General features: G+C 43.6%; 1 protein-coding gene across 1 annotated transcript in view; it reads left to right on the forward strand.

Annotated features, from left to right (window-relative positions):
* LOC129783324 (ankyrin repeat domain-containing protein 26-like) overlaps positions 1-25,371 on the forward strand; it is a 52,854-nt gene extending 27,483 nt beyond the window's left edge. The window contains 15 exon segments of the mRNA XM_055793311.1: positions 519-757; positions 1,599-1,748; positions 2,731-2,764; positions 2,995-3,133; positions 5,073-5,286; positions 7,442-7,625; positions 8,078-8,224; positions 9,408-10,361; positions 11,048-11,160; positions 11,576-11,717; positions 13,585-13,866; positions 14,548-14,783; positions 15,542-15,773; positions 22,239-22,284; positions 23,775-25,371. Coding sequence (XP_055649286.1) covers positions 519-757; positions 1,599-1,748; positions 2,731-2,764; positions 2,995-3,133; positions 5,073-5,286; positions 7,442-7,625; positions 8,078-8,224; positions 9,408-10,361; positions 11,048-11,160; positions 11,576-11,717; positions 13,585-13,866; positions 14,548-14,783; positions 15,542-15,773; positions 22,239-22,284; positions 23,775-23,923 — 3,261 coding nt within the window. The 3' untranslated portion in view covers positions 23,924-25,371.
* The last annotated feature ends 415 nt before the right edge of the window (positions 25,372-25,786 follow it).

Raw genomic sequence — 25,786 nt, forward strand, 5'->3', positions numbered from 1 at the left:
GAATGAAAATAGCTTCTGAACAGGGTCTTGACTAATAATTCATGTGCTGTGATATCTGCATGGTGTGTCTTCATTGCCTTTCACTAAAATTCCTCTTCCCTGTGAAACCATTTGTGTTTGTGGGTTTGGGATCTTTTTTTTTCTTTCCTCCCCTTGTTCAGGGAGCAGTAGCCCAGTACAGTTCCACTTGATATTCTTTTCTGGCGGTGTTCCAACTGACATTGTGCAGTCCTCCTAACTCTTTGTCCATCAGTAATGCTTTCCCTTTTTTGTTGTTCTCATGTTTTAAGAGACGCCATTGTTTTCTTTCTAAGGGCTGTATTCTTGTTATCTTTAATCATGAGTGAATTCAAAGTACTTTCAATGACATAATATGCTTTGTAGTGTAATTTTGTGAAAATGCTTCTCTAATTTTATATTATTTCAGGGGTAAACCCTGAATTAATCAGTCTTGGATGTGGTGTTTCTGTCTTTTAGAAATACTAAGAAATACATGAAGCTTAACTTTCTTTTTATAGGTTGAGAAGGAAAAAAGCAAACGAAGAATTTCAAAAGTGCAGGCGGTGGCAAAACAGGAATGTCTTGGTAAATTAAATATACCATCAGACAACATCACTAATCGGCAAATGAAACAAAAGATTACTGTAAGGAAGAATGACTGTTTGAAAATGGAGAATGAAAACACTCTAGAAGAAAAAGACAAAAAGAGTTTTTCATCTGAGGAGAGCTCAAAATTGATTAAAATGCCAATGAAATGGTAAGCTAAGGAAATAATCTCTAATTCTTATTTGTAGTACTACGTAAGTGTCTTAGGTTTTCTAATATTGTAGTAGTTGAAGTAGTTTCCTCAGTGGTGAAAGCCATAGTGAGTAGTCCACTGCTTCTCAAAAAGTGAAGAAAATGTCTTTTTAGAAAACACGACGCTCACGATATTCAAATTTATTGCCTGCTCTACAAAAAAGAAAAGGGGAAAAAAAATAAACCCCCCACCCAAATTGCTGTGTTTTCCTTGTCAATACTGAGGCAAAATGCATCTTCAAAACCAGAACTGAAGACTGGAAAAAGCAGTTATTTTTGTAGGAAATGGCCACCTAGAAAAGAAAAGTAGGAACTTGGGGTTTGCTGCTACTCCCTTTTCTAGGTGATTTTAGCGATCTCTGTGCAGTTGGTGTTTTCCTTTTCATTAAGTTAATATGCCCTTTGTCGGGAGAGGGGAAAAGATGATATTACCAAACCAATCTCAAAAGCCTAAAGAAGGCACACGTATTTTTATGTAAACCTAAAGCAGGAGTTTCTTCCTGTCTGTCCTTCAAAGGAATCTCTGCTCTAGATGCTTTCTGTAACATGGATATTACGGGTATTCCAGCTTAACCTGGATCTAGCTCAGATTCCACGTGTCCCCCCCACTCCTAGGGGCAGGTGTTTTAAGTACTTGGGTATCTTCCACGATCTTTGCAGTCAAGTCTGTGTTTTTATAGTAGATATTTTTTGTCTCGGTCGTTTCTGGACATCATCTTATGTCTGTTTCACAGAGATATTTTTTGTAAGCCTACTCACTTGGTGATTTTTTTTTTCCCCCCCCTTTCTGTTTAATGCAGTAAAATGGCCCTGAATGCCAAAGTTGCAAAGAAAAGTAGAAGGCAGCCTTCAAAGCAGAAGGCTCATCAGCAGATGAGCTCTTCCAGTGGCAATCATGGTCAAGTACGGGATGAGAGCACTTCCAGTGAAACATCTGAGGATGAAGGAAGGTATGCATATAAGGAATGCTGAAAACAAAAACTTACTTAATGATGTAAGTTGACCTAAGAGCTAGAGGCAAGTTTGGGTTTTTGTTGTGTGTTGAGGTTTTTTGTAAACCTGATGCATATGAAGATTCTTGTTCTTTCTTGTGACCACACTACCTGGTGCACTTTGTGTTGACAAACACTTTGCTTTTGTTTAGAGTGCTTTGAGCATGCTGGCCAAGTTAATGATAAGGTCACTGTGCACAAATTCTGATTAATTACATGAGTGTGTGCACAGGCATAGAAGTATTTTATGTGTTTAAAAAGGGTGAGGCGAGACTTACAGAAAAGCAACATCACTCTTTCACTGCAGGTGTCTCGGGATTTTTTGCCCTGCTCCCCGCTCCACCTTTTCTCTTGCAGCTGTGTACCCTCCTGACTTCTTGCCCACCCTGAACTTACTTGTGTGGGTTGTGGCAAAGTGAGAAAGAGAAGTTGTTGACACTGTTCAGCACTAGCTAAAAATCTGGTGTGTTATCAACGCCGTTTTGGTCAGAAATCTAACACACAGCACTGTGTGGGCTGCTGTGAAGAAAATAAGCTGCATCCCAGCCAGACCCAGGACACCAGAGAATCCAAAATTACAGTTCTTTGACCTGTAGGAGAAGGATTCTCGGTACTGAAGAGAGCTAAACCCCTGGTGTTAAACAGGGAATGCACGTAACCGTATAGCTCCATGTCTGTAGCTGTAAGATTTCTGTCACTTTGTGTGAAGCTGAGAGAACAGTTATTTCAACTATTTGCTTAATATCTTGCGGAAAAAATAGCCTTCCAATAGACATAATAGTACACAATAATTGTTTCAGTCTTGATCTATATCTAGCGAAGTTACTATACTAGATTTTCATTTAATTCACTTCTGAAATGAAGTTTTCAAACAAACTTCAGGTATTATTCATACTGCAATGTAAGCATTCCAGTACTGAAATATATTTCTGTTTTCTAGACCTGCAGCAACAACTGGGAGTGAAAAGAGCAAGGTACTGTAAACTAAGTTCTTGATAAACAGTTTCTGTCAACTTTTAATCACGTAGATGGGAGCAGTGTTTATGTAGTGATCAACCAGATGTACGGATTGCTGCTGGTATGCAGCTTTATTGTATTTGAGACAAATCTGTGGGCTGTGAAGGAGAGAATGAATCATTCCTGCATTTGTAATGGTCTGTAATCCTAGACAGTGGAATTACAGAAAGTACTATATTTTTTGTAGGTCAGCATACCAACGGAAGTAACTGATGACCCTGGTTTAACTCGCTCATCTGACCCAACTTCAGAGGATGTGGAATTACGAACTTCAACCTACAAGGAGGCTATGCTGCTGTTGGAACAGCTTCGTGTGGATCATACGGGTATGTTTTCAAGTCACCGTCTTCAGCTGTTACAAGTTCCCCTTAAAACATGGTTTCTTTGTATGCATTCCTAAGTATTTTAGTTTCGTATTTTGATATAATATCTCTTTATGATTAGAGATCCCCCTCAAAAGCTGTGAGACTGTCACCTGACCTGAGACGTTGCCTGCATTACCAGCCGATGTGCCCTTATGTTATCATTGGTTCTCTGTCTAGTCAGAGCTGGAGAAGCAGCTTCTTGCAAAGTACAGTTCAGCTCCTTCTAATGGGGTCATCAAAAGTCAGCAAGAGCTTTTTCTTCTTTATATCCCCTTGATGTGCTTTAAGCCCAGCCACACCTAAACACCTAAGCACCACACAGCCACTCACTTGTTCTTGTTCCACCCCAGTGGGGTGGGGGAGAGCATCGGAAAGGGAAAAGTGAGAAAACTCATGGGTCGGCATGAGGACAGTTTAATAGCAAAAGCAAAAGCCACGCACGCAAGCAAAGCAAAGCAAGGAATTCATCCAGCACGTCCCATGGGCAGGCGGGTGTTCAGCCATCTCCAGGACAGCAGGGCTCCGTCACGCATAACAAATACTTGGGAAGACAAAGTGCCGTCACTCTGGATGTCCCTCCCTTCCTTCGTCCTCCCCCAGCTTTATATGCTGAGCATGATGCCGCGTGGCATGGCACATCCCTTGGGTCAGCTGTCCCAGCTGTGTCCCGGCCCGGCTCCTTGCGTACCCCCAGCCTGCTGGCTGGTGGGGTGGGGTGAGGAGCAGAAAAGGCCTTGGCTCTGTGTGAGCGCTGCTGGGCCATAAGGAACACATCCCTGTGCTACCAACCCTGTTTGCGGCCCAACTGCAAAACATGGCCCTGTACCAGCGACTGCGAAGAAAATTAACACTATCCCAGCCACAACCAGCACACCCCTCAACAGCTAATGACAAAGAGTACAGCAAAATAATGGCTTTGCTTAAAAATAATAAATAAATAAATGTATAACAGGAATCAAGATGCTTGCATATATGCACAAGGCATTATATAAACATAAGCATCACTTACTAGGGCTCTTAAACTATGCTAAAATTTCATTAGGCAAGTGTTAACCTTGGCGGAAGGCCAAACTCCCCCCCCAGTGCTGCCACTGCCCCTCCTTGACAAAACAGGGCGAAAAAGCTTGTGGGTCAGTGTGAAGGCAGGGCTGTCACTTCCCAGTGACTGTCACTGGCAAAACAGACTCCACCGATTAAGATACATTTGGATAGTGAGAAACAAAGACCCCAAACCTGAGAAGGACACGTCGGCACCCCCCCTGCTCAAGCTCTGCTGCGCTCCTTCCCTGCCACCTCCCCAGGCAGCGCGGGGAGGCTGCGGTCTGCAGTCGGGACGTAGCAGTTTCTCTGCTGCTCCTTCCTCGTCCCTTTTCCCTGCTCCAGTGTGAGTCCTCCCCCAGGCTGCAGTCCTTTGGGGAAAATCTCCTCCAGCCTGGGCCCTCCATGGGTCGCAGGTCCTTCGGGAAGGATCCGCCTGCTCTGGCACGGGGTCCTCCGCAGCACTGCGCTGTGGGTATCTGCTCCAGCATGGTTCTCTCCGGGGCTGCAGGGGAATCTCTGCTCTGGCACCTGGAGCAGCACCTCTCCCTCCTCCTTCGCTGACCTGGGTGTTCGTTTGCGGGGCTGGTTTTCACATGCTTTTCCCCTTCTCTGCCCGTTTCGCCCTTTCCTGCATTTGTTTTTCCTGAGGTGCTGCCAGCACGGCTGAGAGGCTCAGCTGTGCCCTGCGGTGGGTCCATCGAAACCGTCCGTGTCCAGCACGGGGCGACCCCTGGCTGCTTCTCAGAGGGACCTTCCCACTACCGAGACCTGCCACCTGCACCTAATGCAGCAAAGCGTTGAACAGCTTATACATTGGGCAGTATTTGTGCAGCTTTGTGTCTTTTCTGTCTCAAAGCAGGTTCTGCTATTTTGTTGAAACTGCAAAACATACTTCTTGAATATGAACAGAGAACAGAACGTGGGACAAATCGGTATACAGCTCTCTCACGCGAAGTAAGGGAATTGGAAGGTGAAAAGAGGGAGTCACGGTTCAGAGCGGAGAAGACTCAAGATTTGAAATCCATATTGGCTCACCAAGAAGCAGAATGGAAAAGTGACATCCAAAGCCTTAAGTATGTAAACTTGTGGTCTGATAATGTATTATCTTGTCAGTGGTTTTATTCCAAAAGGCTCTGATGGTGCGGGCAACAGGGTGAGAAGTTTCCAGTCTTTTGGGTTTGGGTTTTTTGAATCCCGTGGGCCAGTTATGCTATGAAGTACATAATGTGAGAGGGGAAAAATGGCCGGATATCAGCTCCATGTACAATGTTCTGGATGATGTTTTAACTTTGTTTTCTAGCAAGAGAAGAGGACAAGAGAGTGTGTATGGGGAAATCGGATTTATAAGAGAGATCTGAGAGATGGTTGGGTTTTGGTTTTTTTTTTCATTTTGTCCTCGCGGCTTCAGTTGGCCTATAATACTAGGATTTCTGGTAACTCCACCCAGTGCAAGTCAAACCAGAGCTTAGAGCATTTGTTTGCTTACCTGTTTGTTTGTTGGAAAGGTCAAGTTTGGGATCGCCCCTTTCCCCACACTCCTGAGCTAGACCCGGAGGTGTGAGGTTTCTCATCGCTGTTGACATCACATCAGACAGGGGTGGCCAGCAGGCACCGTAGGCAGCTGAGCAAGGACAACTGCAGAGCCCTGGCCTGGGAGGGGAGATCTCCTCGTGGTGATCCCCGGTGGGATGGCGTGGCTGGGGAGCTGGCCCAGCAGGGCCAGGCGGCCCAGGCAGAGAGCGAGCTCAGCAGGAGCCACCGTGAGCTGGCAGCTGGGGCGGCCCGCAGCGGCCTGGGCTGTCTGGGGGGCAGCAGTGCCAGGGCACTGGGGGCAGTGAGTGCCCACCCCTCCTCAGGGCTTGCTGAGCTGTGTCTCGAGCCCGGGGTCCGGTTTTTGGCTGCCCAGCCCAGGAGATCTTGCCCAGCCCGTGTGAGGTCGGCAGGGAGATGCCGGGCTGGCGCGGGGGCAGGAGCACCAGCCCTGTGAGGGGAGGCTGCGGGAGCTGGGCCTGGGGGAGTTGGGCCTCCCAGCGCGGGGGAGGGGAGTACGAGGAAGACGAGGCCTGTCCCAGCTTGGCCTGGGTTTGACTTCAGCAGGTGTTCAAAATCCTCAAGCATCTGTCAAGTATAAAGAAGTAGTATTTTCATTCTAAGTGAATTCTCCAAGCAGCGTTAAATTTATACTTTCAAAAGTTACACTTTTTGTGAAATTACGCTAGAAATTATATGTAAAGCTTTTTCCTTGCAATATACGCCATTCAAATACAAATGTTTCTGTCAGTCTTTCAAGTAATTTTAGTGGTGGTTGATTCTTGTTTTGCAGAATTTCTAAAGCAGGCTTTCAATTGGCAGTTCTTTCCTTACGTTGATACTTGGTTTTTATTTTTTTCTTCATCATTGCAAGTATATCGGAAAAAATAGTCAAAATAAGGATCAAACACAAAGCTGCTTTCTTGTTTGGGTACCGTGGGCACACCATGGACCGTTTTTTACCATGTCAGTGCTCATTGCTGATTGTTTCAGTTGGTAAAGAAGCTGACCTTCCATAAGGCTTTCCTTATAGATCAGCTTCAAAATGAAATTGCTGTAGTTTCTCCCAGAGGTAGATCCACTGAGGTTTAAAACTGGTTTTAATCGTATCCAGCTTAAACCCCATGCATTTCTGAATCTGGTTTTGAACACTGACATCCTTCTGGAGTAAATAGAAGCTGCTTGTTCTGTCTGTGGGCAGCCTTACAGAAGGCTTGCTGAAAAATTGTTGGGTCTGCCATAGATAAGTGGCGTGCTGATTCACCAGTATTGCTTCTAGTCACTGAATCCGTAATATGTAGCCTCAGTATACCAAGAAAATGTATATTAACCATAGTAAAAGTTTATGATGCTTTGATCCGATGAGACAACAAACTCCTTTTTCAACACAATGGCTTTAATATGAAGAGGATTTATTTTTTGATTATAGAAGTGTACACACTAGTGTGCATTTCCCTGTGTAACCTTACAGAAAACTGGTACATCAATCAATGGTTTATTTCCGTATCTTGTACAACTGATATCATGGACAATGGAATGAAGTTAGAATTCTTTAAAAAGTTGAAAAGACAGTGAAAATATGGAATCTGGAAACATTTAAGTTTTTTTATGGTTTGAGTTGTCTCTGCAAGTTCATCATGTGGAACATCTACTTTTATATCAGTGCTTTTGTTTCTCAAATACTCTGTTAAATCCCAGGTGTTCTTTGAAACAAGAAGAAGCAAAGAGACTCAGAGTAGAAGTGCTCTGTGAGAAAGTGAGAGAAAAACTCCAAAGGAAAGAAGATCAATATTGTAAAGAAAGGGAGGGGAAACAGAAACTTGAGTTACACTCAAGGAATTTAGAAATGGAGATAAGAACACTGAGAAAGCTCTTGAAACGGGTATATTAAATAATGAATTAAACACTTTCTTTTCTGCTTCTTTTCACTTGTATTCCAGTATGCCTAGAGAAGGAGGGGCTTTGTTCATGGAAGAGGCATTGGATAACTATTGCCAAATTTTGAGGGCAGTAGAGAACAGTTGGTTCACAATTGGTCTGTTCTTTTTTTTTTTTTTTTTTTTTGGCTTTGCAGTTTATTAATCCTTTTTTTTCTTTTTCAGAATTTAGGTTTCATTTGTATTTCGGGCAAAGCCTGACTTTTTTCTAAATTACTACAAAACATCCTGTATTTCTTCTTCTTATATTTTCAGAAGAAAATTAAAATTTATTCTTTATAGGTGGATTATCATAGCTGTGGGGAATCAAAAATCTTTTCAAGTATTCTGGGGAGAGTGGGAAGGTGTATTGCTAGCTCTGATTTTTCTCGAGATGCAAGCAGTTGTATTACTGTAGGTTGAAGAGGAACGTGATGAAACACAGACACAGCGCTCTCAGGAAAAGAGTGCCGGAGCCCTTCAAGAAGGAATTTTGAACAACCACCTTGGGAGACAAATGGAACTAGAAGAAGAGACAAGAAGATCTATAGGAAAAAATTCAGAGGTAAGCAGATATTTTTTTTTCTAATAAGTCAGATTTCACCATGTTTGTTTTAAAGTCATCATAAATCTTATATAACTTTCCGTGTTTCTTGACGGATTATTTACAACTTACCAGTGGAACTTAACTGTGTAAATACCTTTCCTGTTTTCTCTTATGTCTTTAAAAGTTCTGGAAAGCAGCATCACTCCTGTATGGACCTGAATGACTTGTGCAAGTCGGAAACTAATAGAACACACTATTTACCCCGTTTCGTAACCTATCTGTTATTTGTCATTTCACAGACATTTTATTATCACTTTTTAGGGTTTCTAGCAACGAGACACCTAGCTACCTATGTCAAGGTTGACCAGGAAGAAAGTTGTTTGACAGTGTTTGTGTTTCCATTGCTTTTTTTTTTAATTAGTTATTCCCTTATTGAACTTACTTACTTCAAGTATGCCTTTCTTTTCCACCTCCACATACTGAAATTTTATGATCGAATATCAACAATGAATTCAACTCTCTGGAGGAGTTAGAGTAACTGGAGGAGAAAAAGCAACCATCAACACTGTATTAAAAAAGATCTTGAAAAGAGTTTACTGAATTTCCTAAGAATGTGCAGTGCTTGGAAGCCTCGTTTGTTCCTGGCTGTGCTGCCCAATAAATGTAGGGTGAATGTGTTCAAGTGGAAAAAAGTTACACATACAATAAAGAGGAAATATCCAGGACTATTGCATTCTGGGGGTGATTGAGTTTTATAGCTAACTTCCAGTAACACAAAAGGATAAGTGTTCAGAAGACATTTGAGAAGGAAAATACCCTTTCTAGCCTTGTTTTTATCAGATCTGTAGCACAAGTAATTCAACCTTAAAGGCAATATTATAAAGGCATGCACATACAAGAAAGCACTGTCATTTTAAAAGCTTTACACTTGAGATGTTTTAAATAATTTTATTATTTGGTTGTAGGTTTAAGGGGGTATTGTGTGTTTGGGATGTTCACTTAGGTTTTAAGGAGATGTTACACTTCCGTTGTGTACGTACATTGTACATGCGCGTGGGTTCACAGAGTAGCTTATTGCCTGAAACTTCATCTTTGAAGTCACCCTTCAGTATTAGAAATGTTAAAATGCAGTTTATTGCTGAAGTTTTTTTTGTAGATTCGTTTCCCAATTGGCTCTTTATTCATGTTCCCTGTCATTCAGGAATCCAACACTGAGAGAGAAAAGGATCTGTTGTACAAGAATCAGTTACTACAAGATGAGATTGCTGTGCTAAGGCTAGAAATCAATCAAGTAAGACTTAAGCACCAGGAGGAAGAAGGAAAATCTTTAGAGGAAAATGAGACCTTGAAAGAAAAAAATGAAGCTCTCAAAAAGGAACTTAAACTGAACAAGGAAGCATTAACACAAACGGTTCTTCAGTACAATGCGCAGCTGGACTTCCTAAAGACAGAATCTGCAGTGCTGACTTCCAAACTTGAGCAGACAAACGAAAGTAAAGACAGACTAGAGGCAGAAATCAAATCATTTCATTCCCGCCTGAATGCTGCTGTTCAAGAACTTGAACGTCATCGGTCATCAGAAAAGGATGCTGAACAAAGATTTCACAGAGAACGTGATGAATGGCATCGCTTGCAAGGCAAGCTCCATCATGACCTCTCCGACACGCAAGAAACCAACAAGAGCTTGTCTCAGCAGCTGTGTAAAGCTGAAAGCAAAGCTAATAGGCTAGAAAATGAGCTTCACCAGTTGGAGCAAACCCTCAGAGAAAAAACTTTGCTTGTAGAAATGACACAAAAAGAGTTAAGTCAAGCCCAGCGTCAGGCAAAGGAATGTGATCGTGCTCAGCAACTTGAGAAAGATCCAGTAAGCGAACTTGTAATAAAACAGGAGTCCTTACAGGAGCGATTGGCCCAGCTCCAGAGTGAAAACCTTTTCCTGCGTCAGCAGCTGGAAGATGCACAGAGCAAGAGGATCATGAAAGAAGAAGTAGTGAATGATGTGCAGGACCGGTTGAATGATACTCTGAACAAACTCAGAGCTGATAGGGAAAAGCAAATTTATCTCATAGAAGAGCAGAACAAAGATTTAAATGCCAAGAGTACTGATTTAAGGAAAAAAGTCTTCGAATATGAGACTGACAAAGTAGAAAGAGAGGTAAAGGATATGCTTAGAAAGAACAATTTAAAGTTTGTCCGTTCTTGAAATTATTTTGTTTCTACAGTGCACCTGGTATGTTATGTGCATGGGACCAAAGAATACCGATTTGTTCTGGTTTGTTATGTTTCTCTCGGAATTGCGGAAGGTTTTGGCAAACGGGATATTAGTCCTCAGATCTAAGCAGAGAACAGAAAAAAGGTATCCAAGTCTAAGCTTTGATCAAGAAAGGTGATTCTTCTTACTTAGTTCATAAAATGTTGAAGAACTCCAAAAGATCAGATTCCTCTAGAAGCCCCTGCCTGCTGGTTGGTGGGAGATCCCATGAAAGCTTTAGATGGGTCAGCGTTGTCCCATGAAGTGCATTCCTACGTAATCCCTACTGTGAGCAGAGGCACTGCCAAAAGTGTTCTCCAGCATCTTTTCCACCTCTTTGTCTAGAAGAGGATGGCCTTTGCTTCAGCGAGGGCATCTGTTTCTGTAGTTACGTATTGGTCTGTTTGATGTGAAACCTGAAGGGATGGAATATCCTCAGGAATTCTGTCCCATGCCATTCTGTGGAACGTGGCTAACGGATAGAGACGTCCGGCAGCTTCTCTGTGGAGAACGCTAGATGCACAGACTGTACGTAGGTATTTTTCCTGTGCTCTGTGTGTGTGATACATCTTTCTTTTCTCTTTTGAAAGTGCGAGAGTGAAAGAAAGGAAGTAAAGCAGCTGGTAGAGTTGAAACACCCAGTTGAACTACGTCTGGACCAAGAAATGAAAAGAAACCTCGATCTGCAGAAAGACTGTAAGAGGTATGGCTTTTTAGCATGGTGAAGAGGTATCCCTGCGTAGAAGTCATGTTTTATTAAACTTTAGTGTAAAAATAGGTGTACCTAACTGTGAGCAGATGCCGGCCTCGTGCTAGTTCTTGCAAGGTACTTCTGTACATCAGCCCCTAGTTTTCACTAGCTGCCAAAACAACTGCAGCTGCAGGTTGCCCTGCGGTTCTCCTGGGAAAAAGGGAGTCTTTCATTCCTCTTTTCAGGTGAAATCTGGACTCCCCAAGTGTATGTGGCACAGGAATACTGGTTTTTCCTGGTAATTCCTGGTGTGTCAAGCACGTTAAAGATGAAGCAAGCGGTGTCTGTGCTGTTTACATGAGAGTATGTGAAAAAGTCCAGTTTTGTTCCTTTGCTTCATTGTTTTTGTGACTCATTTGCTGTGCAGGTTGAAGAGGCTGCTGAGCAGAGCTACGAAGAAACTAAGGGTGTATGAGGAGAGAGGGGGACTGTCCCAGCTTAATTTGCAGGCAGAAATGAAGAACAGGTATTCTGAAATGGTCAATGAAGCTGACAGATTAAGAACAAAGGTGAGCTTTGCTTTGTTTGGGTTATTGTGGTGGTGGTGGTTTTTCTTTTGGAACCTCTGTTCTTTCTTCGTACTTCTTTTCATGTTGTTGATTTTGACTTTTGTTTTCTTGGCTGTATTTCTGAATTGATTTGACTGGTTTTTGACGTTCCCTCTATGGTCACAGTAGTAGACGGCTGTGATACTGATGCAGTTCTTAAGGGTAAAGATGGAAGTGTTACGTATACAGCAGTATCTGCGAGGGCACGTCAAGGGCAGGCTGTCGTGCAGAGGAAGGGCAAAGCAAGAGCCACAGCAAGGCTGGCAGGGTCTGTGACCACACAGGCCGGGGATCAGCCCCACAGGCTCTCACCAGGAAGAGCAGAAGAGTTCTGGGGACAGTAAGCAGAGTGCTCCAAGAGTGCAGATCACCAGGCCGGTCCATAGGGATGGGCAGGTCTGCAGTTCTACTGGGCTGTCACGTCCATGGGTGAGGGTCAGGGCTGAGAGCAGTGAAGGCCCAGCGCAGGCCTGGCTGCAGCTTGAGGCCGTGGCAGCATCGTCGGGCTCCGACAGATGCATTCCCTCTCGGAAGAGGGGAGTAACGCCACCATCACTCGGAACAGCTCTGTGCAGTTGGCCTTGCCCAAGGTCATCCCCTGAAGCCTGTCTCGGGCACGAGTTGAGCAGGAGGCAGGTGGGGGTTTGCTTTTCGGAATGGTGTCTTTGCTTCCCAGGGCACAATGCAGTGTGAGGTGATGCAGAAAAAATGACTGCAGTAACTTATTGCTTACTAGTAGCTGACTCAGTCCATCTTTCCTGGTCTTGGAGACCCAGAAACGCTTTTGAGGTTGCTCTGGCTGTTTGGTAGCATGGAACCTTTTATCTGCTTCTCTGCTCATTACTGAGATTTGTTGCTAAAGTAGCTGTGTTTCAAAATTATGCTCCTTTTTAGAAGATGATATTGTAGAATGAGTCAACTGCCTTGAGAGTGGCTCATTTTTAGTTCACAGGTTAGCAGCATGTTTGTGTTCCTGTTGGAAGAGTTATTTTGAATGACAGGGAATGGAATTACGTTTGGGCAATTTTAAATAAGTGTAAAGTTTCTACTTGTTTTAGAGACTCTTTCAAGTGTTGACTCTGCTGGTTTCCCCCACTTTTTTAAAAACAAAAGAGGATGGGATATCATGTTTTATGGTTAATAGGTATAGACAATGGATGTTTCTGGAGGGGGAAAGAAGGGGATAGAAGCTGTAGTTGACCATTGGGACCTATGGGAAGTCTGATATTTCCTGGAAATCTTTTGAAAACAAACCGTAGCTTTGACCTAAAGAGACTGTCTTCTGCCACCAGTGCTGTAAAAGCGGTGTTCTGAACCACTGTTTCCAGATCCATTAGCGTAATGGAAGGAAAGGGTATCCGTTTCTTGTCTTGTCAGTTCTGTGACGAAGCTTTGACCGTGTGAGAGCATGTGACAATTCCTCTGAAGCGTGACACATGGTTTTTTTCTGATGAAACCAGAATGTGGCTGTGATGTAACTGGGTATGGGTGTGTTTGATTTCCTATGATCGTATGAACACCTCGCAGAAGAATAGCCCTGGTGCTTTTCAGCCTAGCCCTGCGGGTGTCATGCCGCTGGTTTGGTACCTCTCGGTCCGTGACCCACTGCAGAACTGAGGAAGGATGGGAACCTGAGGAATGCTGTCAGAAACTATGTGAAAGCTGTTCTTGTTTTGAAAGAAGAGCCTGGTTTCACTTTTGTTTTAACACTGAATCAGCAGATGGTAAATACAGTGTTGATGGCCAACTCCTTTACCAATTTTCACAGATCTGACTAATTTTAGATCCCTCTGAGTTCCCTGGTTTTTTTCCCCTTTCCTGTGTACAGGTTGATGAACTTTCCCAGCAGCTGGAGATAAAGTCTAAAAAAGGCATGCAGCTAGAAGCACAAAATCATGATTTGCGAGAGGAGTTGTCCACCATGCGTGGGAACCATGAAGAACTGGAGAAGAGCAAAAGCCAGCTGAAAGAAGAGGTGGCTAATCTCAAACACCATATGGAGACTAACATGGTGGATCGCAGCCAAATAGAACAATACAAAAGAGAGGTGGAAGAACGAGCTGCACAAGAAATAAGACAAAAACTGCAAGAAGTCAACCTGATTTTGCAGGTAAGTTAATTTCTTATGTGTGTCTGTTATAGACTTCTGTTTTGGTTGTCATTTTTAGGGGTGGTGGTGGTGCCTGATTCCATGTGTTACGCTGTACTTCTGTTTTTCCTGAAGGGCAGTGGGAGAAGGGAATATGGTTGGGCAAGATGCTTTCATGTGCGTGCAGTGTGCCTGCAGGCCCTGAATCAAAAACTTGCCCAAGGTGTGGATTTTCATTTTGCAGTTCTTGGAGGGGTATCACTGTCCACTGGTCTTGTTCTCATTGTTTATCCTTGAATGGGTATTGCAACTTAGAGTTGTCACAGCCAGGCATACGCATCTTCCTTAGTCATTGCACAAGGGGCAACGCTCAGAAAAGAAGTCACCAAAGCTGCAGGGTGCGGGGTGGGGGTGCGGCATCTCCGTAATTTCTTTGAGGAATGCTATGCCCTGTCCTACAGAGATAGTGTTTCTTCATCAGTAGCTTTGATGAGTAATAGTGCTAAGATGGGGGTTCTTTCTGAATGAAAAGAATCATTCAGTGTGGTAGTTCCAGGGTTCTGCCCTGGTCGCTGATGGCAGTGAGGAGGCACAGCTGCCTCGCTGAATAGAGCTGGGCCCTTGAAACTGGGTACGTGCAATTGACTGGCGAGGGGAGTTCTCTTTTTCTTTGCGGTGGTTGAAAGTGTGTATCTACTTCAGATGCAGGCAGCCTCCCAGGACAGATTAGAACAAATCAGAGCCAGTCATCACGCTTTGCTGACAAGCCAGCTAGAACAGAGAATTGGAGACCTCGAACGTGAATTAGACAGGATAAAAAATACCCAGCGAGACAGTACTTTTCAAAAAGAATCCGCACAGGCAGAAGTGGAAAAGTACAAAGACCTGTATCTGGAGGAAGTTAAAAATGGAAGGTGCCTAGCAAAAAAACTGGAAAGGTAAGTCCCTGCTCTTTTGGGGTGATAATAAGATACTACTTTTTCCTCAAGCAGTTTTCTTCATTAAATACCTTTTCTACATCTGGTCAGCATTATGCATAAGATAGCATATTTGTGATGAAAGTACCTTAAGGCTCCCCCCTGTTCATTGGAACTATCTTCGCTTCTCTTCAGTGTTCCAGCAGTAACGCCACCGATCATGGGCGTTAATAGGATATTTTTGAAGTTGAGTTTGTTTTAACAGGCAGCCTTTTTGCCAGTCTCTAATCTCCGCTGCTTCTTCTAAGTATGGCAGAAAAGAGAATGTCACGTCCTTTACTGCTTGAATAAGGATAGGCCCTTCAGAGAACGGCATTTGGTGCTATGAAGAGGAACAACAAAAATCTTTTGGCTTCCATTTTAGCCGCATGTCATAGGTTTCAGCTTTCTTTGGGAAGGGAAGGGTAGCCCAGAGTTCTTACGCAGGTGATGTACCTTTCAGAAAAAGCTATGTAAACCCACGGTGTGCACAGACTGCTTTGAGGCCTTAATGCTGAGAAGTCCAAAGTATTGGTTAACTCTTGCTGCTTCTTGCAGGTAGAGTGACTACTTAGAAATAGGCTCTCCAGAAAACCCCCAGATCCAGTTATGGAGATTTTTTTGGATTCTCTTAATCCCTTCCACTTTCCGAAGTCAGATAATAGTCAAAGACCTGGAGGGTAACTTTGTGGAAGTGTTATTACCAAAGATAATTCTTTGTATGCTTCTGAATGTTTCAGAGCTAATGAGAGACTAGCAGAAGCCAACGCTGAGCTCCTTCAGGAGTGCCATAGAAGCAAACCTTTAATTGCAAGCAGCGCTGTCAGTGGTCCAGTTCTGTATTCAACTGAACTGGGACATATTAGCAACAATCCGGCACTGAATAGAAGTCTAAATCTAGGAGGAAGCTTCCTAACCCCGACCGGGAATACGTTACCATCAAGAAACAGAGTTGAAGCCTATGTGGCTAAGGTAAGCGTTTTTAAATACTGTTCTCAACTAGTGTTGAAGAGTATCTGTAAGCAAGGTTGTGCTTTTCAGTCTAAAGTTAGAATCCATTTCTAGTTCCAAACCATATGCTCTAATATGCCAAACCAAATTGCTCATCAAAACAGTACACAACTAGGTGGTAGAAACGAAGACTTTTGGTCATCAGGGTTATACAAATTTCCAGAAGTGCTCAAAGACCAAAAAATACTGAGATCTAAATGATGGACTGCGTAACAACATTCTTTTGCAAGAGAAACTGTGATAAAGAATACTGTGGCATAGGAAGCTGCCAAATAAGCTCTTCAGTAAAATTTAGTGCCGATGCCCCATCCCTGGCAGTGCTCAAGGCCAGGCTGGGTGGCGCTTGGAGCAACCCGGTCTAGTGGAAGGTGTCCCTGCCCATGGCAGGGGGGCTGGAACTGGATGATCTTTACGGTCCCTTCCAACCCAAGCCATTCTGTGGATGACCTTTTTTAAAACAGCTAACTTCATGATGAGTGCAAAATCCCATCAGACATCTTTGTTTGAGACACCTTTTCCTTCTTCCCTGATCTTCATTTTAGCAGTTTCTTCACCGGAACTTGTTTTAGTGCAATACCAACAAAGGGATGCTTCAAAAGTAGGATGGCATGAACAGGACACGTAACTTCTCACTGGAGTGCGGGACGTATGCTGTGCATAGGAGGCATTTGTTTTTGGGGGTCCTGCTATGTGGTGTTATATGTAACTGCTCCTCAGGAAGTCTACAGAGCTTTCTGATTTTGTACAAAAGCTGCAACCTCTGCGTACCTCTGGTCAAAGTATGCCCTGTAATTAGCAGTCAGCATGCTAGCACATCCCTCACAGAATGGTAAACGTGATATCATGAGAGTTGGAAACCAGATGTCAGTCGTTGTAATCAGTTTCCCACCTAGCATAGGACTGAGGCATGGGCAAGCTTGCCTGTTCAGTCAGTGTCTGTCCCTCGCATATTCTGTTGTTGAATGGATGTGAGAAGCATTCGCTCACTTTTAAGTCTGTCTCGGTTCGCTGGTCCCACCTACACTGGAAAGAATCCATTTAAATAGCGTGTCTGCATACTGTGCCTGGTTTAAGAAAAAGAAAAAACCAAACCAAACAACAAAACAAAAATGGACAAAGCGGTGTGTAGGTAGTGCGTAGCAGCGGCAGTTAGAGATGAACTTTTCTGTATCGTTGCGAATGTGTTTTTTGTGTCAGAGGGGTGGACATAACGCTGCATAAAGAACATGGGAGGCAATTAGTACTGTACCATCTGCAGGGATTATTCTGCACGCAAGCAGCAGAAAGGAGGCAAAATTCAGGGATCCACTGCAAAACTGAAGTAAGGAGAAAGCCAGGACAAGGGAACAAGAGGGACAGGGAGCAGGGAGCAAGTGAGGGCAGGGGAAAATGAGAGAGAGATGGGAGCGAGATGTTACAAGAAGAAAAAGGCAAAGGAGGAAACCATCCCGCTTCTAGGAAAAAAGCTGTCCTAGTTTAAAAGAAAAGGGTTTAACAGTTGTGGTTTCTTTTTTTGAAGAAGAAACAGGAAAAAAAGAATAACCTCCCTGTTACTAAATCCAGCTGCACATCTCTTTATGATATTTCTTCCTGTAATCACCAGTTAGGGAACGACTGAGACTAATTGTAGTGGCGCTGCTTGTAGCCTCAAGTCACCTGACGTTCAGTGTATTCAGGGAAGTCTTAAAACCTGATCTTCTCTGGAGTCCTTCAGAAGAAAGGAACTGAGTTCTCAGAGGTGCAGTAGTTGCTGGAGGGCGTGCATCTAAGTGAGTATTTCGCTTAGAGCTGCGGGCTTAATTTTTCTCAGTCGGGTGCAGTATGTCACGTGCATAGCATGCATCTGAGAAAAGAGGATTGAATTGGAACGTAAGACTTTGAAGTCAGGAAGTAACAAAAGGGGAAAAACTGCATGTATCCCTCTGCATACAATAATGGGTGGCAAATCTCAATCAGTTTCCAAATGCAAAATCACCAGATGCACAGTCTGTGCAGTCATTTCCACAGGGGTCCCGTGCCATTCAGGAGGCAAGTTGGAGCATGAGGGAAGAAATCAGAGATTATAGTGTTAGTCTACTTTGAAATGCTTTGCTGGTTGTGCTGCCTAGTATTCTGTCTGTTCACCAGACTGTTTCAAAGCAGAAGAATTTCTCTAGACTCCAAGCCTTTTCTTCACTTCACTGTTTACTTCAGTTATGCCTCAGCTTTGTTTTCCCACTAACCTGGTTCCCTTCTACAGAATTTGCCTTGCCTTTAAATTCAGGATGCGCAGTGCTGCCTTGGCTGGAGATGACAAATGCTTCTGCCACTGAAGCTCTAGATGACAGGGAGTTAAGAAGCTGAAATTGCAGTGTGCCTCAGGCAGTCCTTTTGCACCGCTTTTTTTAGTCAAAGCTCTCTGCAGATTTGGTGTTCCTTGTAGTAGCTTCCTCAAGGTGAGAAGGGCTATTGGAAGTAGGGAACATGCCAGCCATTCTGAAGAGGAAGATGTTTGTGTACATTTCGTTTGTGCAGAAGCTTTGAAATAGCTTCAGGGGCAAAGAGGTGAAAATAGTTCACACTGCTATTATTCAGAATGATGGTGTTCGTTGGTCCTGCAGCTGCTGGAAGAAACACTGGTAAATGATGCTGACAAGAGGAAGGAGTGCTCCACTAGCAAGTGGACACAGTTTCTTCTTTAGACTTAACTAAGGAATTTGGTGTTCAAAGGCTTGAAAGATTGCACCGTTTTCCTAAACATGAGGCATGACTATCAGTGATTACACATAGAGCCGTACATGTTGAAGATGGTCATGTCGCAAGTTCAGCAAAAACCGAGCATGTTATTCTTAAAAAAGCATAAAGAAATGTGTTCCATTACAGTATAGCCCCTTCCCCTTTATCAAATATATACGCGACAGAAAAGAATCACCTTGAAGTGCAAAAGGATCTTTAAAAATACCAAAAAGTTCATATTGGCACAAGCTTATTAACCAGCAGAATCCCAATCCCATGCAAATGTCTTCAGGTTTTTTTGGTGGTTTTTATTTTTATTAGAGCTTCAGTGATGTGGAATAAATTACAAGTACTTGACAAATTCTGTGCATGTCATTAGACAGTGACCGTAGCAACTAGCAATTCAGTATTTCAGACCTGCTCCCTTAGTCCTAAGGCAAGGAACGTCTCCTGCAAGTGCTGCAAGGAGGTTTTGGGACTGGAGTCCTGTTGTTAGGTTTAACAAATGTCAAGCTTAAATCCTAAGAGCTGTGCCAAAGGCTGGTGAAAATGAACATGGGTGTCTTGACAGACAAGAGCAGTGAACTCTGCAACCAGGGTGAATCAGTGGGTAAATGAAACCAGTTTAATGTGGGAAGGGAAATGTCTGCTTCCTACTTCATCTTTCAATTTCTGTTCCGTTTCTGATTTGGCTTTCTGCACTCTTGTAGCAGTCTTTGTTGTTAGCTTTTTTACTTTCTTCATTTACATGTAGGCCACGTTCTTGTTTCTCGCTGAAGACCTGTGAACTTAAGGCCATTTTTCTTTCTTCTTCAGCTCCTTCATCAAAAACCTGCCCGTCTCTCTCTTCTCTGCAGCCAGATACATGGCAGGGTTTGCAGCCAGCATTGTTTAATATTGGGTGGTATTTTTTTATACTGGAAATGTTGTCTATTTATGCTCTTAGGTTTTGATTAAAACTTACTGATGTATTCACATTTTCCTAACACTGCGCATATTTTGAACTTTAGTTTGTCCAAGGGAAAGAATGACTGCTGCAGGGGACTTCTCTGCTTTATGTGTTTGTAATGCAGTGGCTTCTGTGGTAGTTAACCATCTGTGAGATGATAGTCTATGGATTTAATCTGTTACAATGGAACTTCTTTGAGCTCTGGGAGTAGGCTGGTTTACCCTCCTTGCCAGTTCTGGTATTCAAAAAGTTCTTGGTGGTCACAACAGTTGTGTCTGGAGTACCAGTACTGTTCTGAAGTTGAGCATCATCTCACGGAGTCTTACAGGATCCAGCTTACTCTGCGCTAAAGCAGCCTGTGTGGCTAAGTAGTAAGTCAACACCACTTTCTGAAAAAGAACTGTTGAGAAGGTGCTTGCTGCAAATGAACACCTGGTGTGTTACCGCCTGAAGAGGTGTGCAGTGAGGTGAGAAGTACCTGCTCAGGAGGTTTGGGACACTCAGCTGTGATGCCTTTCCCAGGGGTTTGGGGAGAAGGAGAAAAGTGGAGGCAAGTTAAGGTCCTCGGAGGTGTATTTTGCCTGGCTCTTCATTCATTCCCTTGTCAGAAATCAGTGTGTTGGCTTTATTTCCGCCTGTTTCTCTTCCCTCAGACACGGATGAGAATCACAAAGACGTTGATGGAATGAATAAGAGGAAAACAAGATCTTTTTCTTCTCTTGATTGATTCGTACACGTTGCGGAGAGTCCTGTGGACCTTTTAGTCATTGTGAAGACTCCAGAAACGAGGGAAAGTGGTTTCTTCTAACACCTCAACTGCTACTTATTTGCTTGGGATTGGTCCTGGGTTTGGGCCGTATTTTGGTCTAGGCATTAGTTTTCCTGCTTTTCTCTGTTACCTGTGTCTCGTCCGGGATTTTGCTTCTGCTTGTACCTGCTGGAAAACAATTAGAGATTTGGGGGGTCCTTTTCCATTGTTCATGCGGCTCTGTTGGCACAGAGTATTTCAATGAAGTATCACGGAGGGGTGCTTCTCCTGCAGGATCCGGTGAATTTGGTCCCAGCTTTCCCTGTGTTCCTGGAGAGAGAGCCCTTCCCTCTGCTTCGCTGGTTTACAGCCCCGCTCCTTTGACCCTTGCAGTTACTGCCTGTTACTGCTCCTCTTGTGAGGGTCAGCAGAGTGGTTTCCTTCCTGAGGCTCTTGCTCTCTGTGTCCTGTTGAGTACCCTGTGCAGTGTTTCCGTTCTTGTTGTTGTTGTTACGCTGCTAGGTGGGTCTGCTCATTTCATAAAATAAATGGTTCTTCCCCCAGGAATTCAGTACTAAAATCAAGAGAGTCGCAGAAGGAGTGAGGGGAAGGGGCCTCTAGCGATGATCTAGTCCAGCGTCACCCCTGCTCAAAGCAGGGTCAGCCGTAGCAGGTTTCTCACTGTTCTGTCCAGCCAGGTGTTATACATCTCCAAGGATGGACACGCCACAACCTTTTCTGGGCAACTTGTTCCAGTGGCTGTCCATGCTTACAATTTTTTAAGAAATAATAATTATAAAAATCCTTATGTTAAAATTTCCTCTGTCTGGATTTGTGCCTATTCTCCTCCCGTTCTTTTGCTTGGCACCGCTGAGAAGAGTCTGGCTCCATCTTCTGTACTCCCCCCACCAGGTATTTATACACATAGATAAGGTCCCCCTGAGCTTTCCTGTTCTCCAGTAAAGAAACAATTGCAGCTCTCAGCCTCTCCATAGAGCTCACAAGGTCCAAGCCCTGCAGCATCTTCATGGCCATCGTAGCCCTGGAAGCTGTATGGTATCCGTTTGGAAATTCACTCCTGTGTGTCACAAATTTGATGGGAAAAATGTAGGAGTAGCAAGTATCATCAAATGTAAACAACAGCATATAGCGCTTGGACTGTGACTCTTAATTTAAGAGATGTGATTCCTTCTTGTGAAGGCTTCTGAAGGCAGAATCATAAGTGAGAATAACTTAATTGGTAACAATACCCACTTTCTAGGGGAGAAGAGGCGTAAGTGCTCCTTTGCAGTGATCCAGGCTGATTCCAGCTACATAATAAACCCCACAGCACTCGCTGCGTAGAAGCTGTAGCTGCGGTTGTCTGTCTTAGTACACAGTTTGCAAGAAAAAATTGTGTGTGCTTTTATATTTTTATAAATGTGTGTCATGGTATTTGCAATAACAATAAAAGTTTTGGCATCATCTGTAGGAGCTCTTTCAATTTCCCATCTTAAGGTGGAGAAAAGAAGAATATTGGCACACGCTTTTTTCTATACAAATGGTGTATGTCAATCCTGCAGCAGCTGCTGGTGCAGCTCTTCTCTCTGTGAAGTTGCAGAAGCCAGCCTCAACTGGCTGATTTGTCCCTGTGGGTGGCATCTGTACATATCTCGGCGTGTAGCTGACATTCTGTTCGTGTGTTTGATGATAAACTTCAGCCGTACCTTCACCGCAATAACTGCGCTAGGCTTTCTTGCTTTCTTCCTGTGTATTTTGTTAAATGCCCAGTAATAATCCAGCTGGCGAGTTACAAATTGTTTTGTTAACGCTGCTGAGCAATGAGGCAGCTGCAGCCCGACTGGCCAAAAGTTTCTCTTCAGTAGAAATCAAACCCCAAACCAAGATGTGTCTATTTGGAATTATATTTTTAGGTTTTCTCTCATTATGTGTGGGTTTTAAGAATGTTTTAGAAGTTTAACGTTAGAAAAACGTAACTGTTAAAATATTAACTATATTTTCTGTATAATTCTAGGTACGGCAGGAACTAGATGAAAGAATCGCTAAAGAACTTAAACAAGGTAATGTGTCACTATGTTAGGGGCATTTTTAAGGAAAAAGAGGAGTGTTCCTAACTCTTGAACATAATGGCTTGAAAGCTGTCAAGTTCCTGTGCTAAGCACAGGGAGGTTTTTCTGCTAGCTTTCCAGTTTAGACTTGAATGTGAAAACTTCCTGCTTACCAAAAGATTGTGTAGAATGTTATGCAGTTGCCTGAAAAAGACAAGTGCAGAGAAAACTAACCCACTTCCTCTACACGGGTGGCACTTGGCTTAAGCTGAAGTCACGTTTTTCTAGAGTGAATCCTTGAGCACAAGCATCAAACGTAAAAGAAGCCCTGAGAGAAGATGTTTATAGACTTCAGCCATCACTGCTTCTTCCATGTGCATCAGTTGCATTCCGCACTAAATCATACCGTGCACATTCTCTGCTGTTGGACCTTGATTTTTGCTGTTTCTTATTCATTGCTTGTATTTGTAGCTTAGATGTTGCAGTCTTTTTTTGAATAAGCAAGGAAAATAGAATCAGTGATGAAAGATACCCTTTCTTTAGGAAAAAATTATTTAGTAGCACTTAGGCAAACATAAGATGAGTTGAATGCTTTTAACACATAGCATGATGAAGCCAGGTGTCCAAAGAGGAATTCCACCTATTTCAGGGTAGTCGTTCCTCCAGAGTCACTGCTTTGCTTTGCAGTGACTGGTGCTATTTCAAAGCAGGTAGCCCCTGCGAGAATTTCCTTCTGTTCCTGCATGCTTTTGGTAATACAGAGAGTGTTCAGCTGTAGCTTCACAGCTCGTTCCATGTGTCCGAATGGACACAAAGCCGTTGCATTTCATCCGTGTGCATTTTGAACCTGACTGTGCGTCTGCTAGGTGTCATAGAGTGCGCTTGGTTTCAGGACCTTGTCTGAAAAACGTGGCTGGAGAAGAACAGTAAAGGTGGGCTTGCGTCAATTGAGTATGTGTTTTTGTGGAGGAAAGAGGGTTTTGCCAGGGTGAGTTACAAAGACGCCCCTCAAAGAAAGTGCCAGGCTAGGAGACTTGTCCTGGCCTGACTGCATTGCAAAGGCGTTTGCGTTTTCACCGGCGGATTCTTTTTAAGTTTGTCACAGAGAAGGCAGAAGCTGGTTTTTAGGAGCAGAGTTCCAATAAATCACTGCTTTGAACATTCAAGGAAAACAGATATTGGAGGTTCGAGAGGTCTGCAGGGGGGCTCAGTTTAGCACTGGTGTAAGCAGGAGTCATTTGTGGATTCCCTGAAGATGTTCAATGTGTAGCCTATAGAATTTCTTTCGCTGGCTTTAGAAATACTGTTGGCTGGTAGGCAAATGTGGAAAAAGATTGTTTCTCCCTTTGTGCCTAGCCCTTTGATTGTTACGATCCCTTGGAAGTTTTTAAATCTCTTTCTGGACTGTAGTCTCTCCAGTTATCCATAATGTTTTTATAGTGACTGATTTGGCCCTGTCTAGGGTAAAAGCAACACGGGAATCTTGTTTCTCTTCTCCCTAGCCACTGCTGAACTTGAAGCTGGATCTGCTGGAGCTTCTCCCGTGGTATTTTCTGATGGATCTTCAAAAAGTATCCACGTTGACCAGGATCCCCTTTGCAGGGCAGTACAGGAGTACCGTGATGTTTTAACCAAAAATTACCTGATTTGAACAAAATGCTGGGAAAAAAGCTCCGGAAAGGATTTTGTTTACGTAGTGCGTCTATAGTTTCTCCTCCCACAGTTCAGATGTGCAAATGTGTTTATTGCAGTCCGAATGTGAATTCTATCAAATGGATGTCAAGCACATTGCACTTGCCTGTTGGCTTATTGATGCATAGGTGTTTTATTTTGCACTCGCCATAAGAAGCACACCTGTTTTTGTCGGACTAGCAGAATGACTCACCTTGATTCTTGAGCTTGACAGGATTGTCAAAATGTTTCTTATCAACGTAGAAGCATTATTTTTTCTCCACTGATGTTCTGTGTTTTAACAAAAGCATTCCCTTTGTTCTGCTTAATCCTTTCACCCTGTGTGTTTTTAATGTTTCCAGTGTTACTTTAATGCTTAGGACATCATTTGATGTGATTTGAGCCTGCTGCTTCAGTCCAGATGCCGTGACTGCTTCTGCCGATAAAGTGAAATCTTTACCAGTGGTCATGCTGGAGGACGGGGCACTTCACATTGCTGTCACCTTATGCGCCTTAGGTTTAACATTACTGTGAGTGTGTAGCAGTGCCAAGAGAGTTACGTGGTGGGTTTGGTATGTTTGTTTTGGATCACAGGACCACGGAACGGGTGAGGTTGGAAGGGACCTCTGGAGGTCATCCGTTCTAGCTCCCCTGCTCAGGGAAGGCCGCCCAGAGCTGGTTGCCCAGGACCATGCTGGCTTTTGAGTATCTCCCAGGATGGAGCCTCCATGGGCAGCCTGTGCCAGTGCCCAGTCACCCTGATCGGAAAGAGGCATTTCCTGACGTTCAGCCCCAACCCTCTGTGTTTCCGTTTGTGCCCGTGGCCCCTCACGGTATTCATCTTGGGGTTTGTGTTAAAGGCCGCTGCAGCTGTAGACATTCCCAGTTACTACATCAGCAGCTGCGCTGTACCTGAAACACTTCATGTGCGGGAAAAATGAATGTTAAAATACTAACTTCCAGTCTCCTCAGTACTTTCCAAACCTTGTATGATAGGGCAGCCAATCTTTTTGTTGCTGCTAGCAGCTGATGATGTGGTGGCTGTAGCCCAGATGGTAGCCAGTGTTCTGGGACATTTGTGTCAATAAAAGAAGCAGGTTTACTTATTTCAGGGAGTTACCTGTTACTGAAGATCTGCGTTGTCATTTCCTGTCCACAGAAGTCAGTAGTGATCAGAAGATGATAGAACAAAGTCCCAGTTCTGGGAAAGGAAGAATGGTTGTTCCGAGATCAATTAAGACTGGAAAAAATTGGGGGTTTTACCCACTAATTCAAGGACTTGGGTTAACAGGCAGTGAGGAAAGCAATGAATGTTGCTGTGACGCTGTTCCTTTTTATATGAATACATATTTGTGAAGTTAATGCACTGTATTTAATTCAGATATTCTGTTTCAACTTGAAATTTAATAAACTTTGTCATCTAGTATATGTCTTTGTTTTATCGTTCCCCTTCTTGACATCGCTTTCTACCCCTTTCCCTAACCGTACAGCTCTCCAGAGCGCTCTGCTCCTTTCAGCTCTGTTCGCCGCTGCACCTTCAGCCTGTCCTGGAGGCCAGGCAAAAGGCCAGCATGCTGTATGTTGTGGTATTGCTCATGATCAGTTCCCAGACTTTTCCTGTATTTTAGAGCAATCCTCCTTGTGGTTTGGGCAGAAGGTAGCAGGTGGGCTTCTGCTGGCTGGGAAATCCCACAGGTTTTGATCCCATGGGGAGCCAGCCAATTTGTAGCTGCAAAGGGAAAAGGCGTAACAAAACTTCTCCAGCCTGCACCAGAGTGGTCAAAGAGAAGTTCAGCTTTTGCCGCTTTCTAGTGTGTCTCCACAGAGGAAGCAGGGACAGAAC

Source organism: Falco peregrinus, unplaced genomic scaffold (genome assembly GCF_023634155.1).
Source record: "Falco peregrinus isolate bFalPer1 unplaced genomic scaffold, bFalPer1.pri scaffold_29, whole genome shotgun sequence".
NCBI classification, from domain to species: Eukaryota; Metazoa; Chordata; class Aves; order Falconiformes; family Falconidae; genus Falco; species Falco peregrinus.